This window comes from Podospora pseudocomata, chromosome 5 (genome assembly GCF_035222375.1).
Source record: "Podospora pseudocomata strain CBS 415.72m chromosome 5, whole genome shotgun sequence".
Taxonomy (NCBI): domain Eukaryota; kingdom Fungi; phylum Ascomycota; class Sordariomycetes; order Sordariales; family Podosporaceae; genus Podospora; species Podospora pseudocomata.
This window is the reverse complement of record NC_085889.1, coordinates 402,405-415,314: the sequence shown is the minus strand read 5'-3', so window position 1 is coordinate 415,314 and position 12,910 is coordinate 402,405. Positions and strand designations below refer to the sequence as shown.

At 53.6% G+C, this 12,910-nt stretch overlaps 7 protein-coding genes across 7 annotated transcripts; 3 read left to right on the top strand and 4 right to left on the bottom strand.

The window, feature by feature from the left end:
* Positions 1–27: 27 nt before the first annotated feature.
* QC762_501870 (uncharacterized protein) lies at positions 28–1,608 on the top strand (the record flags this gene model as incomplete). Its single annotated transcript, XM_062890609.1, has 1 exon — positions 28–1,608. One exon carries the CDS (start codon positions 28–30, stop codon positions 1,606–1,608), a length of 1,581 nt encoding a protein of 526 aa, XP_062741559.1.
* Positions 1,609–1,695: 87 nt separating this feature from the next.
* Positions 1,696–2,823, bottom strand: QC762_501871 (uncharacterized protein; the record flags this gene model as incomplete). The annotated part of the gene is made up of 2 exons (XM_062890608.1): positions 2,282–2,823; positions 1,696–2,222 (listed from the first exon to the last, which is right to left on the bottom strand). The coding sequence occupies exons 1-2, from the start codon at positions 2,532–2,534 to the stop codon at positions 1,696–1,698; spliced, it is 780 nt and encodes a 259-aa protein (XP_062741558.1). The 5' UTR covers positions 2,535–2,823.
* Positions 2,824–6,404: 3,581 nt separating this feature from the next.
* Positions 6,405–7,930, top strand: QC762_501878 (uncharacterized protein; the record flags this gene model as incomplete). Its single annotated transcript, XM_062890610.1, has 2 exons — positions 6,405–6,952; positions 7,011–7,930. Exons 1-2 carry the CDS (start codon positions 6,673–6,675, stop codon positions 7,928–7,930), a joined length of 1,200 nt encoding a protein of 399 aa, XP_062741557.1. The 5' UTR covers positions 6,405–6,672.
* Positions 7,931–8,356: 426 nt separating this feature from the next.
* Positions 8,357–8,725, bottom strand: QC762_501880 (uncharacterized protein; the record flags this gene model as incomplete). Its single annotated transcript, XM_062890611.1, has 1 exon — positions 8,357–8,725. The coding sequence occupies one exon, from the start codon at positions 8,723–8,725 to the stop codon at positions 8,357–8,359; it is 369 nt and encodes a 122-aa protein (XP_062741556.1).
* Positions 8,726–9,303: 578 nt separating this feature from the next.
* QC762_0074600 (uncharacterized protein) lies at positions 9,304–9,927 on the top strand (the record flags this gene model as incomplete). Its single annotated transcript, XM_062883779.1, has 2 exons — positions 9,304–9,448; positions 9,507–9,927. The coding sequence occupies 2 exons, from the start codon at positions 9,304–9,306 to the stop codon at positions 9,857–9,859; spliced, it is 498 nt and encodes a 165-aa protein (XP_062741555.1). The 3' UTR covers positions 9,860–9,927.
* QC762_501890 (uncharacterized protein) lies at positions 9,856–11,163 on the bottom strand (the record flags this gene model as incomplete). The annotated part of the gene is made up of 1 exon (XM_062890612.1): positions 9,856–11,163. One exon carries the CDS (start codon positions 11,161–11,163, stop codon positions 9,856–9,858), a length of 1,308 nt encoding a protein of 435 aa, XP_062741554.1.
* A 403-nt stretch (positions 11,164–11,566) lies between these two features.
* On the bottom strand, positions 11,567–12,475 carry QC762_501900 (uncharacterized protein; the record flags this gene model as incomplete). The annotated part of the gene is made up of 1 exon (XM_062890613.1): positions 11,567–12,475. The coding sequence occupies one exon, from the start codon at positions 12,473–12,475 to the stop codon at positions 11,567–11,569; it is 909 nt and encodes a 302-aa protein (XP_062741553.1).
* Between the last annotated feature and the right edge of the window lie 435 nt (positions 12,476–12,910).

Genomic DNA, 12,910 nt, shown 5'->3' with positions numbered 1-12,910 from the left:
TTCTCCATCGCCAACATCACAGTTACGATGGACCCAAGACTGTGGCTTGCCACCGTCTCCGGGGCTGTGACCCTGGGGTACTTGGCCATTCGCAAGCTCCTCGACTACGACCCGCGCGAACCTCCACTCGCTCCTCAGCGTATTCCAATCATCAGCCACATGATTGGGTTATACAGGCGAACCTACAACTATTACTCTGATGTCTATGCAGCAACTGGAGCGCCAATCTTCACTGTGCCGCTCCCAGGACAGAAGATGTACGTCGTTTCAAGTCCAGACTTGATCCAGTCGATACAAAGGCAGCACCGAGCCTTCTCCATCGACCCCATCCTCATGAAATTCTCAAGCATCATAGCCGGCAGCAGCAAGGAATCAGACGCCATCTTACAGCACAACGTCTACGGCGATGACGGTGACCACGGCGTTGCTCACGAAAGCCACATCGCTTTGAGAGAAGGAACCAAACCATCCAACATTGACGAGATGAACCGCGACATGTTACGTGAAGTCTCCAGCTCTCTCGACTTGCTCGAACCCCCCATTGGCCAAACAAAACGCATAAAACTCTACTCCTGGCTTCGCACAACCCTCACCTCGGCCACGACCAGAGCTGTCTACGGCCCTATGAACCCCTACAACGACCAGTCGATCGCCGACGCCTTCTGGGAATTTGAGCAAGGCATCATGCCCATCATAATCAACATCCTCCCCATCCTCTTCGCCCGCAAAGCCATCGCCGCCCGAGCCAAGGTCTCCCAAGCCTTTTACAAATACTACACCTCCAACGGACAGGAGTCGGCCTCCCTCCTCACCCGCCTCCGCTACGGTGTCGCCACACGGAATAAGCTCCCCGTCGAGGACATCGCCAAGATTGAAATCGGGGGCACGATCGCCATCATGGTCAACACCATCCCCGCTGCCTTTTGGACCTTGTTCTACGTCCACGCCAACCCTGCCCTTTTGGCGTCCATCCGGGCTGAAGTGGAGGCGTGCATTGAGACTGCTCGTGGCGAGGACGGGACGGTCACAAGGACAATCAACATTGTCACGTTGAAAGCCAACTGCCCTCTGCTGCTCTCCTCCTACCAGGAAACACTTCGTTATGTGGGGATGGGCACGCCAGTGAGGGAAGTAACGCAGGACACGTACCTGGACGGGTATCTGCTCAAGAAAGGCGCGCTCATCCAGATGCCCACTAGGGTAGTTCACTCTGACCCGAAGCTCTGGGGGGAGAACGTCAATGATTTTGTCCCGGAGAGGTTCCTGCCCGAAAACAAATCTTCTCGCCCGAAGGAGAGTTGTTTTAGGACCTTTGGAGGAGGCAAGACGCTTTGCCCCGGAAGGCACTTTGCTACGAATGAGATTTTGGCTGTGGTGGCGGTTTTTGTCGCGAGGTTGGAGATGGAGCCGGTGGACAAGGAAAAAGGGTGGGAGGCGCCTACCAGTTGGAATACGGGGGCTGCGGGGCAGATTATGGCTCCTGATAGGGATGTTGAGGTTGATATCAAGAGGAGGGAGGGAGTGGAGGAGGGATGGAGGTGGGTGGTGAGGGTTGATAAGGGGGATAAGGTCTTTAGGATGGTTACAGAGGACTTTGGGGATGAATAGGGAGGGATGTCACGAAGATTGGTTGAAGTCATTCTTGTATTCATCTTTTTTGGATTACTATATCTGCAAAGAAAGGAAAAGACTGGTTTAAACATCCGGCTTCAGCTCGATGATCACCTCCTTGTGGGAAGGATGTAACGCGCGAGCAGTAACGGGAGGAAGTAGTGGAAAGGTGAGTTGAGAACTGAATTCCGATCCCTCGGTGGGGATTGCGATGGGTGTTGGGGATGGCGTTGGGGTTATGGTGGGAGGTACCAGAGGACCCAAGTTCAGGCTGGAAGTCAAAGTTGGACTTGGGGGTGGACTTGGCTTGAATATGGAAGTCGGATCGATGCTGGTTGGTACCTCCAGGGTAGGCGGAGGCTGGAAGGTGGAGGTCAAATCGATGTTGGTAGGTTTCTCCGAGGTCGGCTCAGCAGGTGTGGGAATGGATGTAATGGTGAACGTTGGGCTCGATCTTGGCGGTGCAGTGGATGGGATGGTGAACGTTGGAATAGGGCTAGTCGGCCTAATTGTCTGGGTGACGGTGATCACTTTGATAGGCGTCATAGTTGACAGCCTGGTGGAGGTGGCCTCTGGCGAGATGGTGATCGTCGTCTTAAATGTGGGCCTGACTGTAACACCCGGTGTCAGCAGATTGGTAAGAAGAGGAACGGTAAAGGTGGTTACGAACGTTGGCTCAGGGGCTCTCTTCTCAATAGGAATGACCTGAAGCTTGCCAGTCGGTGCCGGGGCCGGAGTCGGGTCCTCAATGGGGATGACCTGAACCCTGGTCGCAGGGAGAGGAGCAACAGAGACGTGACCAAGACCGCCGAATCGGAGAGGTGGGACATAGACGTGACCGGGACCCATCTTAGTGATGACCGGCGTGTCCTGTCTCTTTTGCTTCCAGTAGGTGCAAGGCATCTTGGGCTGCCTAGCAACATAAAAGCAGACCGGGCCCCATGGGTCAGCCTCGCGGGCTTCGACGTCGCTAACGACGGGGACGGCACCAGCGAGGGAGAAGGAGGCAACGGCCACTAGGATGGCAGCGATGGCGGATGGAATTCTCATGGTTTCTTTTTTGGAAGCGGACAGAGATGACAAGAGAAGTCAAAAGATGGTCTTCGGATGAGAAGAGCGCCGGGCCGGCCTTATATGAATAGGTTGAAATAGCTCTCCGACAAAGGCACTGTTCCAGCCCGCAAGGCAACGCAGGTGAGACCCATCGCTCAGGGAATGTAGTCTATTGATCTCTTTATTATGACGATGATCCTTCTCCCCGTGACACTGAATTCCAATATTTGCCGATGGGTATGAGCCCGGCCGTTCTTTGAAGCCAAATTGTTGGCTTTGTTCTATCTATATCTCGGCAGAGGCCAGGCACGCCCCTGAGGGGTCACAAAGAAACGAGCGCGGATTCTTAAGTTGGACATAGATAGGCGCGTTATTCCTTTGACATCCGGGCCGCCCTGACATGAAACACGCGCGATAAGCGTTCTACAGTGATGGTGTAGAAATGGCTAGGGACGCACCTACGTACTGATGAGGTCCAGGTGATCCAGCCGGGTTGAGTTCTTATTCCGCTGCGACTTGTTGACAGGATGGTCGGGGTGCGTTGTGGATGAAGCAAGGCGTAGTCAAGGATACGGTCTCGCAGAGAAGATACAAGCGGTGAGCGATCTGTGGAGAAAGACTTGGACTTTTGCTTCGAGTCAAGAGAAATGTGGCAAACTTGAAGTGGTCTTCACTAAACGGCCCAAATTTGCAAGCGGTAAAGAACTGGGCGAAAGCCCGGATTTATTGTAGTTACTACTAGTAGGTACCACTCCTGCAACCAACAAACTGCAAACCATCAACAAACACCACACCTTTCAGTATAAAAGGTAAGCAGGGATCACCAAACTTCTCGCGCATTTTTCGCCACTATTCAGTTACTTGCCCATATCATCGTGCACTTCTATGTCTTCAATTGGGGTAAAGACCGGGGTGACAGCTCCTGGCACGTCACGGCAGGAAGGCTGTTCATCTACCAGGTTTTGTTCGTGAACCAAAAGTCATAGATCAAGTAATAGTCGACTACCACTGGCACTCCCTTCTCATTGTCATTCCCCCCCTATGAGTGTCCCAACCTTCCCGTTTTATCCCTCAGTGCATCCCAATAATGACCCGGTAGTTGTCGTTTACTTCGTCAAACCGGCCAAACAGTGGCCGCAAATACCAGGCGGGTTGGGGCAAGGGCGCTTGCAGAACGAACTTGCTGCAGATGCTCAGCCTGGGGACAGCAGTGGAGGCGTAGTTTGAGGTTTTACCATTGTTGCTAGTCGAATTATTAGACCGGTATGCAGGAATCGATACAGCCAACTGCCTTCTACCTTGCATACCTACCTGTGTAGCTTATAATCATTGTTGGCCACCATCATCAAACAACGAAGAGAGTACACGCTGTCAGTCGCAATCACCGTCTCTAGGCTTGACCAAAATGAACAATCTTCTATTTCTGGCTCGAAATACCCTGCAACCAAATACGTGTATTCTCATCAAAACAGTAGTCGAAAATCCCCAAATGACAAATTAGCTTTTCCGTTCAAGTCAAGCCTTCACCATTTTCAGCCCCACTATCAACAGGGGCCTTCACTGCTTCCTATAAGCCCAGTTGGGACAATTCGCCTTACAACATGGACAAATGCTCTCAGGTTCTGCCCCTTCGCGTTTGGGGCCGGCAATAGAAGTCTCTGAAGGTTTGGCATCGCTGTTTGCTGTTGCGTCGGTCTTGTCCCCGGCCATCCCCTCGTGTCTGGCTTTGTAGGCCTGCTCCCGATCGTACGCGGCCATCATGGCGGCAGTCTCCTGCAGTGTTTTGGGTCGATTGCACATGCTGCGATTGTAAAGAAGATACTTGTTGATAGGAACTAAACACCTTTCGAGAAGATTGGGAAGTCGTTGTGAATGTTTGAGAGGCCTCAGGTAGACCTGGCTAGGTATCGTGCCTTAACTGTCCATCCTCCGTGTAGGACAAGCTTCTGCCGTTCTGTCCTCATCAGGGGTGGTCCTCGTGTCCAGAACTAATGTTGTAAAACCTGACAAGACCTTTCAAGTGTACTTGCATCGGGGTGTTCGCTAGAGTATCGCAAAAGTATCGGACGTATCGACAACGCCAAGTGCTACATATGTCCCTGGGCACTACAGCACCTTGTTGGCATTGTACACAGATACCTGAGTCTGGGGCTATTCAGGCAGCTTTAAGTAGCGTTTCTTGAGATTTCAGTGCCACCCGTGAACCTTGACGGCCATTTAGCAGATATTTATTGTTTTGGAGAAAAAGAACGGATCAAACTCTACCTCGAGATCCTGTCCCCATACGTACACCGAAGGTGAGCGATATGTCTCCAGAAATCTCATGGCTTGATGTTGAGTCACTTGGGTTCCAGTGGCTATCGTGCTACGTATATGTAACTCTGTGCTGAAGGCAAAGATTCGATCGTCAAACGAACAAAGCCCGTCTTTTCTTTCTGTTGGGGCTTCCAGAACGAAGAGGCTTACATGCCAGAGAATGCGATATATCCGAGGTTGGGCAAGAATGAGAAAGTCTGAGGTGAGAACTGACTCCCTCGACTCTCAGGTAACTAAGCACAACTGTGTCTATTGTATGAAGATGCGCTGTTCGTAAACCTCGAATTTTGCAGGTCACCAAAGGAACACACCGAGTCTCTTTGTTTCCAAGTGTCAGCACATCTACGGTCAGGGTAACTTACAACGGTACCCACTTAGGCTTTTGGCGGTGACAAAGCTGATCGGGCTCAAAGCAAGGAATCTTGCATTTTCGGCAAGTTCCCATCATCTTGGGGACGGCAGGGGGGCTGTCCGAAGTCTTCTCCTTGTCCTTGGTGATTGTGTCGGCCTTGTCCTCCACCTTGTTGTCCTCCTTAGGCTCGTCGTCTTTCTTGTCACAGGGCATGGTGAAGGTGTAGTGAAGCAGCGGAAGTGGTGTAGTGGGTCGATAGTGCTTAGAGTATAACGATGAGGTTAGAATGTCGTAATGGGCGTGGAAGCTGTTAGAGCTGGCGATAAAGCACGGGTATGATGAACACCAGGTAGGTACGGTACTAGGTGGTTTGGTAGGTGATATATATCCTTGAGTCGTGAGAAGGCTTAGACAGCTTAAAGTGTGCCAGCCGTCTCATTTATGTTTTCATGTTTCCATGTAGCACAAACTCTTGCCACGGTCTTGGTGGACACGCGGGATCGTTACGGTGCGAGGGGACATCGTGAAAGATGCAACAATGTTCATATCAATGGCGAGTTTCAAATACACGTTCAAGATTCAAGTAGATGTCACCTCTCACGGAACGTTCTCAACATCAGACAGAGTGGCTGGCGTGTCTAAGAGTCACCGATTCTGCACCGAATGCAGTGACATACATACTCAGTACATTGCCAAGGCCAAGCGCTCCCTTTTCATATTCATAAGACCGCCATGCCTTCAAAGTTGGGAAAAGTTGAGCCAGAAAACCACAGCCATTGGCTGACCGAGGGCCACTCGTAACATCCATACATCTATCATACTCGACTCATCCTCGGGCTCGAAGGTGCTGTTGGCGGCCACCAGTGAGGTTCATTCCCCAGCCTCAGCGCTTGTTAGTGGTGGAGTTGGGGGCTGACTCTTATCCCCCTGAACTGAGTGTAATGCGGTTGGCAATGTCTGGCCTTGTTATGGTGACGCGCTATAGGGCAAGGGGTGCCTGTTGGCTCTGCACCCTATGCTCCTGTGAGGCACTGCCATCCGGTCTCCATCTGCAGCCAACTTTTCATTGGGCCATGCCCGGCGACCATTGCCCAACTCTTGCTCTGTGCCCCATCGCAACCTTACTAAAGAATGTTATCACCAAAAAGGGCGTTGGTCGTTGGCAGTGCTTCACTCTGCCTGAAGCGATGTAACTCACCGCGTCGGAGGCCAACCCGAACAATTGAGTAGGCATCTAAAAGATGGTTGTTCTCCTCCTCCGGATTTGCCCTGCTGACGCTCTGGTTTGCGGCGAACAGTTCACGACAACTTGAAGTTGGCCAAAAGGCTCAACCGTCACGATGGACACGTCAAAGATGACCCCAGAAATCATGGCACTCGCCGCTGACTTCCCGATGGCAGCACCGCCGCCTGGGGTGACAGCAAACCTTGACAATCCGACGTCGGATGCTTGGCAAATTTTTGTCCTCGATGGATTCTGCACAGCACTTATGCTCGCTTTTACGGCCGCCCGAATCTTTTCGACAACATGGTTGGGCCAACGGGCGAACCGCATCCACGAGCTGGTGTTCTATACAGGCCTCGTCACCAGCCTCGCTGCGGTGACGATAACCATATGCGGTAGGTCTTGTGCCTCACCAAGTCAAAACGACCGTGCTGACAATTTCTTCGTCTATAGCAATGACAGGCAAGAGTCCTTACGCGATACAGACCTGGAATGTCCGACTGGGAGACTTCAAAAAGATCCACCTCGTGTCTGCCCATTTGTTCCAAGTAATCACGCCCATGGCGCAGTTCTTCGTTAAATGCTCGGTCCTTCTTCTCTACTACAACATCTTCAGCGTTCTTCGATGGATGAGAATGGCAACGACGATCAGCATCGTGCTCCTATTCGCCTTTCAGTTTTCGGTAGCCATCGCTACGGCGGTCAACTGCTCGCCAACGACCGGCCAAGACGTTTTCAGCTATCTCATGGCCTTTTCTCAGCCTCGGTGCTTCAAAGGTCGGCTCTATTGGCTCGTCATGGGTATTGGGTCTGTCATCGTCGATGTGGGCATGATAATTCTGCCGCTGCCGGCAGTTTGGAGCCTGAGGCTTCCCTTGAAGCGCAAGCTGGCCGTATCCGCAATGTTTTTGGTTGGGCTCTTTGGGCTGATCTCGAGTATCCTGACACTTCACTACCGAGTGGTTTGGTATTACAAGGAGCTCAACGATACGTACGGGGTGCCCTTGTGGTCAACCGCCATTGCCGAAATCACCGTCGGAGTTATCGTCAGTTGCATGCCGGCACTGGCTGTGATTTGGAGGAAGATCAGGACTCCCCCGAGCACCAAGGTGTCGTCAGGAGCGAGGGCAACGATGGGAAGGTCGTTCGGCAGGTCGTTTGGTGCGATGACTTTTACGGAGCACAGGTCTCAGCTAGACGGCGATGAAAGCTGCGCGCAAGTCTACTGCCCTCTGGAAACAACCGTCAACACTGCCTGGCCAAGTCCCGAACTCGACGCCGTCTCGATGCAGGAACACGGATATAGGCCCTCGGGACCAGCCGGGGCGATGAAGGGCAAGCAAAGCGACGTTTGGGTGTCGCAGCTGGGATGAGCGGTAAATTCAAGAAGGGAAAAAAAAACTCATAAGCGCCCTCCTGGCAGTTGCTCTAGAAAAAAGGCTGCTTGAACACGGCGAAGTCCGCGCCAACAAAGACCTCGGAGCGGGACTGCGCCGCTTCCGACTCACGTCCTTCGCCGCCAACAGGCGTTCCAGCCGCTACGCTGCTATCATGCAGCGAGGTGGGCGACAGACTGGGGATGACCATGAGCGCAGCACACGACGCGTGGTCACCGGAATTCGTGTCAAGAGGTCACGTCAGGAGGAGATGCTGTCATAACGGCCAAGCTCAGCTCCAAAAGAAGACCATCAGTGTGATTCAGATACCAAGAACAAGTTACCAGAATTCTGCAAGCCTCCAATCGCGAAAATGTCCCCAATCTGGTCCCTAAACTTCCAACCACGGTGACCACCACCCTCCTACCCCCAAGCCACAACCGCAATCCCCGCCACCATCGCAGGCACACTTTGCACCCAAAAAACCCTCCTCCCCACAGTCAACGCCCCAGCCCCGCCAGCAAAAGAGACACAACCGAGGAAAAACAACTTGACCTGCTGCCCGACCATCGGCACAGGATGCCATATCCCCCAGAGCAGGCCCAGTGCCAAAAACCCGTTATAGACCCCCTGATTCACCGCCAACAATCTTGTCTGCTGTGCGAATTCCTCTGTCATCCGGAATATCTTGCGGCCGTAGGCGGGATGTGTCCAGAGGGTTGTTTCGAGGAGGAGGATGTAAATGTGGATTAGGGAGACGAGGAGGGTAAGGAGGTTGGAGAGGAGGACCATGGTTGTGGTGGTGATGAGTGGGTTGCGGCTGATGCAAGGTTAAGATCTCGAGGAAGTGCACGTCGGGGGGACACAAAGACGTTCGGAGGCGGCTGTCTGGGACCTTTTTGTATACAAGCTTTGCGGGGCACAGAGAGATGTGCGGGAGTTCCCGAAGGGTGACATTTAGGTTGCCGCATTGGCCGATTGACGTGAGATTCCTTCTCGGCAGTACCAATGGGAATGCTGCAAGAGGATTATGTTTTCGAGCAGGATCGTTCCGAAATGCGGCGAGGAAGCCGTCGGTGAATTCTGGACCCCTGTGCGGAGATCTCGCAGCCGCTTGGCGATGTGGTCGAATGGCCGATGGACAACGTTGTGAGTGACAACGCTTGCGGTGGCTGGAATTGGGAACTATCCATACAGAGGGAGTGGTTTGGGAATGGAGGCTTGCGGCTGAGGGAAGAACCCACAGCCACGACAGCTGGTCAACAACACTTTGGCCAGGCCTGTGGTTGTTAAAATGGCTGTCGACCCCGGGAAGAGGGGGAGGAACATTGGCAATGAGAGTCTAGACCAAACATTTTGCTGTCGGCATCATGATCTCTTCCAGCCTTCAGTTGGCCGTCACGGCCATGTTGACCATGACGTCGACAGTCTCGGCTCAACCGGACAACGCGCAGCTCGGCCACGGGAGGCTTCTCCCGCGTGTCGTCTGCGCTGATGCGGGCGACACACCGTGCGGTGAGTGTTGAATTCCTAATACAATATAGTTTCCGGTGTTAACATACGCGGTGCCTAGATACCGATTGTTGTGCATCAACCCAACGATGTGCCTCGCTCGCCATGGTTGGGTGGGCATGCTGGGAGACCGACACCGCCTACATGTCGACATACACAGACCCCGATCTCAATACCATGTTGATCACAGCTCATGATGGCTCTGCCACCCTGACAACCACCACAACTGAGCCTGACCTCAGCACCATGCCCATTTCTGCCCACGGAAGCTCTTCCATCACCGGTGCCCCGACATCCAGCAGAACTGGAACCGCCGCCGGTGCTACCACAACCACAAATAACGGTGAACGTGTTGGATTGAACAGCTTCGGATTGGTCATGATGGCAGCTATGCTGGGATTGTATCTCCTCTAGTTATCAGGCACCTTCAGAATATCGTCCACAAACACCACCTGCCCCGTAGCAATAGACCTATTCGCCGCAATCCCCGTCAAGATACTCGCCGCTCCATCCACGTGGCTGGCAGCCCTCATGTACTCATCCGACACCGGCTCCCCAAACAAATCCTGCAACAAGACATTATCCCCTCCCCCATGCGCCCCTTTTGCCTCCCCAATCTCCACCTCCCCAGGCGGTTCAAACAACGGCCTCAGCAAGATGGTGCTCCGTTCCAAACACCCCTCCAATGACTGATCCCCTCCCGAATTGACATAACTATTCTCCACCACCTCCATCTCTATCCGTCCCTTGGTCCCATTGAAATTAACCCTCAGCCCCTCCCACGGCGCGTATGCCGTCAAAGAATACGTCATGACCGCCCCATTTTTGTACCTAACCAGCAGATTCATCGTATCCTCTATGCTGATGCCATCTCCAAAAACGGACTGATCCCGAAAATAACCATCCTCGTGCTCAGCATCAAGATACAAACTCTTCAACGTCTCGACCTTGCTGCAGTCCAGCGCAAACGGGTCATCTCTTGCGTTTCCCTCCTCGTTGCCCCTGACTCGGTCATAAAACTTGGTCACGCCCCTCAGCTCGGCGTTTTCTTTGCCGTAAAACTTGAGGTCTGCCTGCGCGTAAACGGAGAGAGGTCTTGTCTTGAGCCAGAAGTTGACGAGGTCGAAGTGGTGAGTGGATTTGTGGACCAGTAGCCCTCCGCTGTTGCGCTTGTCGCGGTGCCAGCGGCGGAAATAGTCTGCCCCGTGGGAGGTGTTCAACAGCCATTCGAAGTGGACTGAGGTCACCTGGCCGATGGCGCCGGAGTGTAAGAGCTCGTAGATTTTGGTGTTGTGGGGTGCGTAGCGGTAGTTGAAGGTGACTCTGACGTTTCTTTTGGTCTCGTTGACAGCGTCGAAAATGGCCTGACACCGAGGGGCGTCGATGGTCATTGGTTTCTCCGAGACGACATTGCAGCCTAGTTGGAGGGCGCGGATGATGTAGATGTGGTGGGTGCGGTCGACGGTTGTGACGATGACTTCGTCTGGTTTGGTTTCGGTGATGAGCCTGTCGTAGTCGGAGGCAAGGTAGAGAGGGACCGGGGGGTGGCCGAGGGAGGTGAGCCGGGAGAGGGCGTAATTGAGGCGGGTTTGGTTTGTGTCGCAGAAGCCGACGATGCACGAGGTGGATGAGTAGGTTGTTGCGATGGCCGAGTAGAAGAAGTAGGAGCGGCCGCCGGTGCCGACGAGGGCATAGCGTTTCTTGGGTTGTGTTGTCATGGCTGTGGTCTATGCTGTAGTGCAAGAGAGTCGTTGCCGGCCAAGCGGTTGTCACAGCAGGTGTTCATCTTGATGATAACGTGATGCTCGGTCATAATTCCCCCATGGCCGAATATTAGCCTGTTGATCCCCCACTGAGGGGAAGCTCAACACGTGGAAGCATGCAGATCGTGGAGATCAAAAGTAGATCCAGTGCCGATAAAGCTTGATTCGACGCAACATCCCGACTTCGATTTAGCCGGCTCTCGGTCTCATCGTATGGGGATTCACATGTCGAAGTCACTGGCAGCAACAGCAGCTCAGAACACCAAAGCCTCCTTTCTATTCCACTGCTCCGCTAACAGTCTATCAACACTAGTCTCAATCACTCGACAACATCTGTAACAACAGCTACGCGTGCCTCTCAAGCCCAAGGGTTGAACGCGCCAGCCAAGTTACCCGGGCACTCAAGCTCAGTCACACAGTAATACCTAGAGCGATCCAAATACCACCCGAAATTCCACGCATTCCCGTCCTTGTCTCTCACAGCCATCTCCGCCGAACCCCAATCCTTCTGCGACAGCGTCGTCCTCAAGTTCCCAGCAATCCAATCCCAATTCAACAACCCAGCGCCCACCCCCCACCTCCAACTCTGCCAGTGATTCTCCGGCGGCTCATCCCCCCCGGTCGCATACCGAAACGCGTGCGTTCCCGCCCCGTCCTTGTGGTACACAATCTTGGCGTGCGTCCCCCCCTCAAATCTAATCTGGGGGTTCTGCCCAGGAAACCTGATATTCCACTTGCCATGCTCGCTCGCGCTCACAAACTTGAGCTCCCCGTTCTGGACCCAAACGGCGATATGCTCCCAGTCGTGGCGGTGGCCGCCGATGCCAAAGTCAGACTCAAAGTAGTAGTCGTACATGTGCGCGCACCAGCCGTTGTTGCACTTGGACCGGACGTAGACGTTGCGCTTGGTGAGGCGGTCTTCCTTGCGGCAGAAGCTCAGGATTTCGTTTTGGCCTTTGCCCGGGTCTTGACCGGCGTTGAGCTGCCCTGTGGGGGAGATGGCGACTGTGTTGTAGCAGCTGTCGGTGTCGTAGTCGAGGGCCGGGGACCATTTCTCTTGGTCGGCGGTGGCGGTGGCGCCGATGGGGTTGAGGAGGTCTCTCGCTTCGAGTGTGACGGGGGTGGCGGAGGCAAGGGAGAGGAAGAGGGACATCGCCGTGATGGCGAGGGACTTGGGAGCCATGTTGATCGTCTTGAGGGCTGCTGGCCTGACTGATGATGGACTTCGACGAGACAGAAGGTCGATGCTAAGGCTCTTTATACTCATCTCAACCTGAGGAGATAGTCATATCCTCAACTTGACGCTGACTCAGTCCTCTTCCGACCCCCATTCCAGTCCCCCGAAAGCATGCATTCCACTATCCATCACGATGATACCTTTTTGCAAATAGTGCTGACAGATATCTGTAGCCCCAAGGTACGGTGAGCTGGGGATATACGAGACACGGCCTGTGGCTGGTATGAGGGTGGTGAACTACAGTTTTGCCTGGCCCACCCTCCGTACAGTAGTCGTTCTATTGTAGACCAGAAATAAGGCTCTGCTCGTATGTGCGGAAATGACTAACCACATGGCGAAGCGGCTCCCGTGCGCTAGATCCTCAGTGTAACCTCGACAGCACAGGTTTGGTGGGGTCCATGGCGGCTGCTCAGTAAGCGCCACAATCTGGACCGGTCGATGGACCCTTCGAGTGGAAGAAGTCAA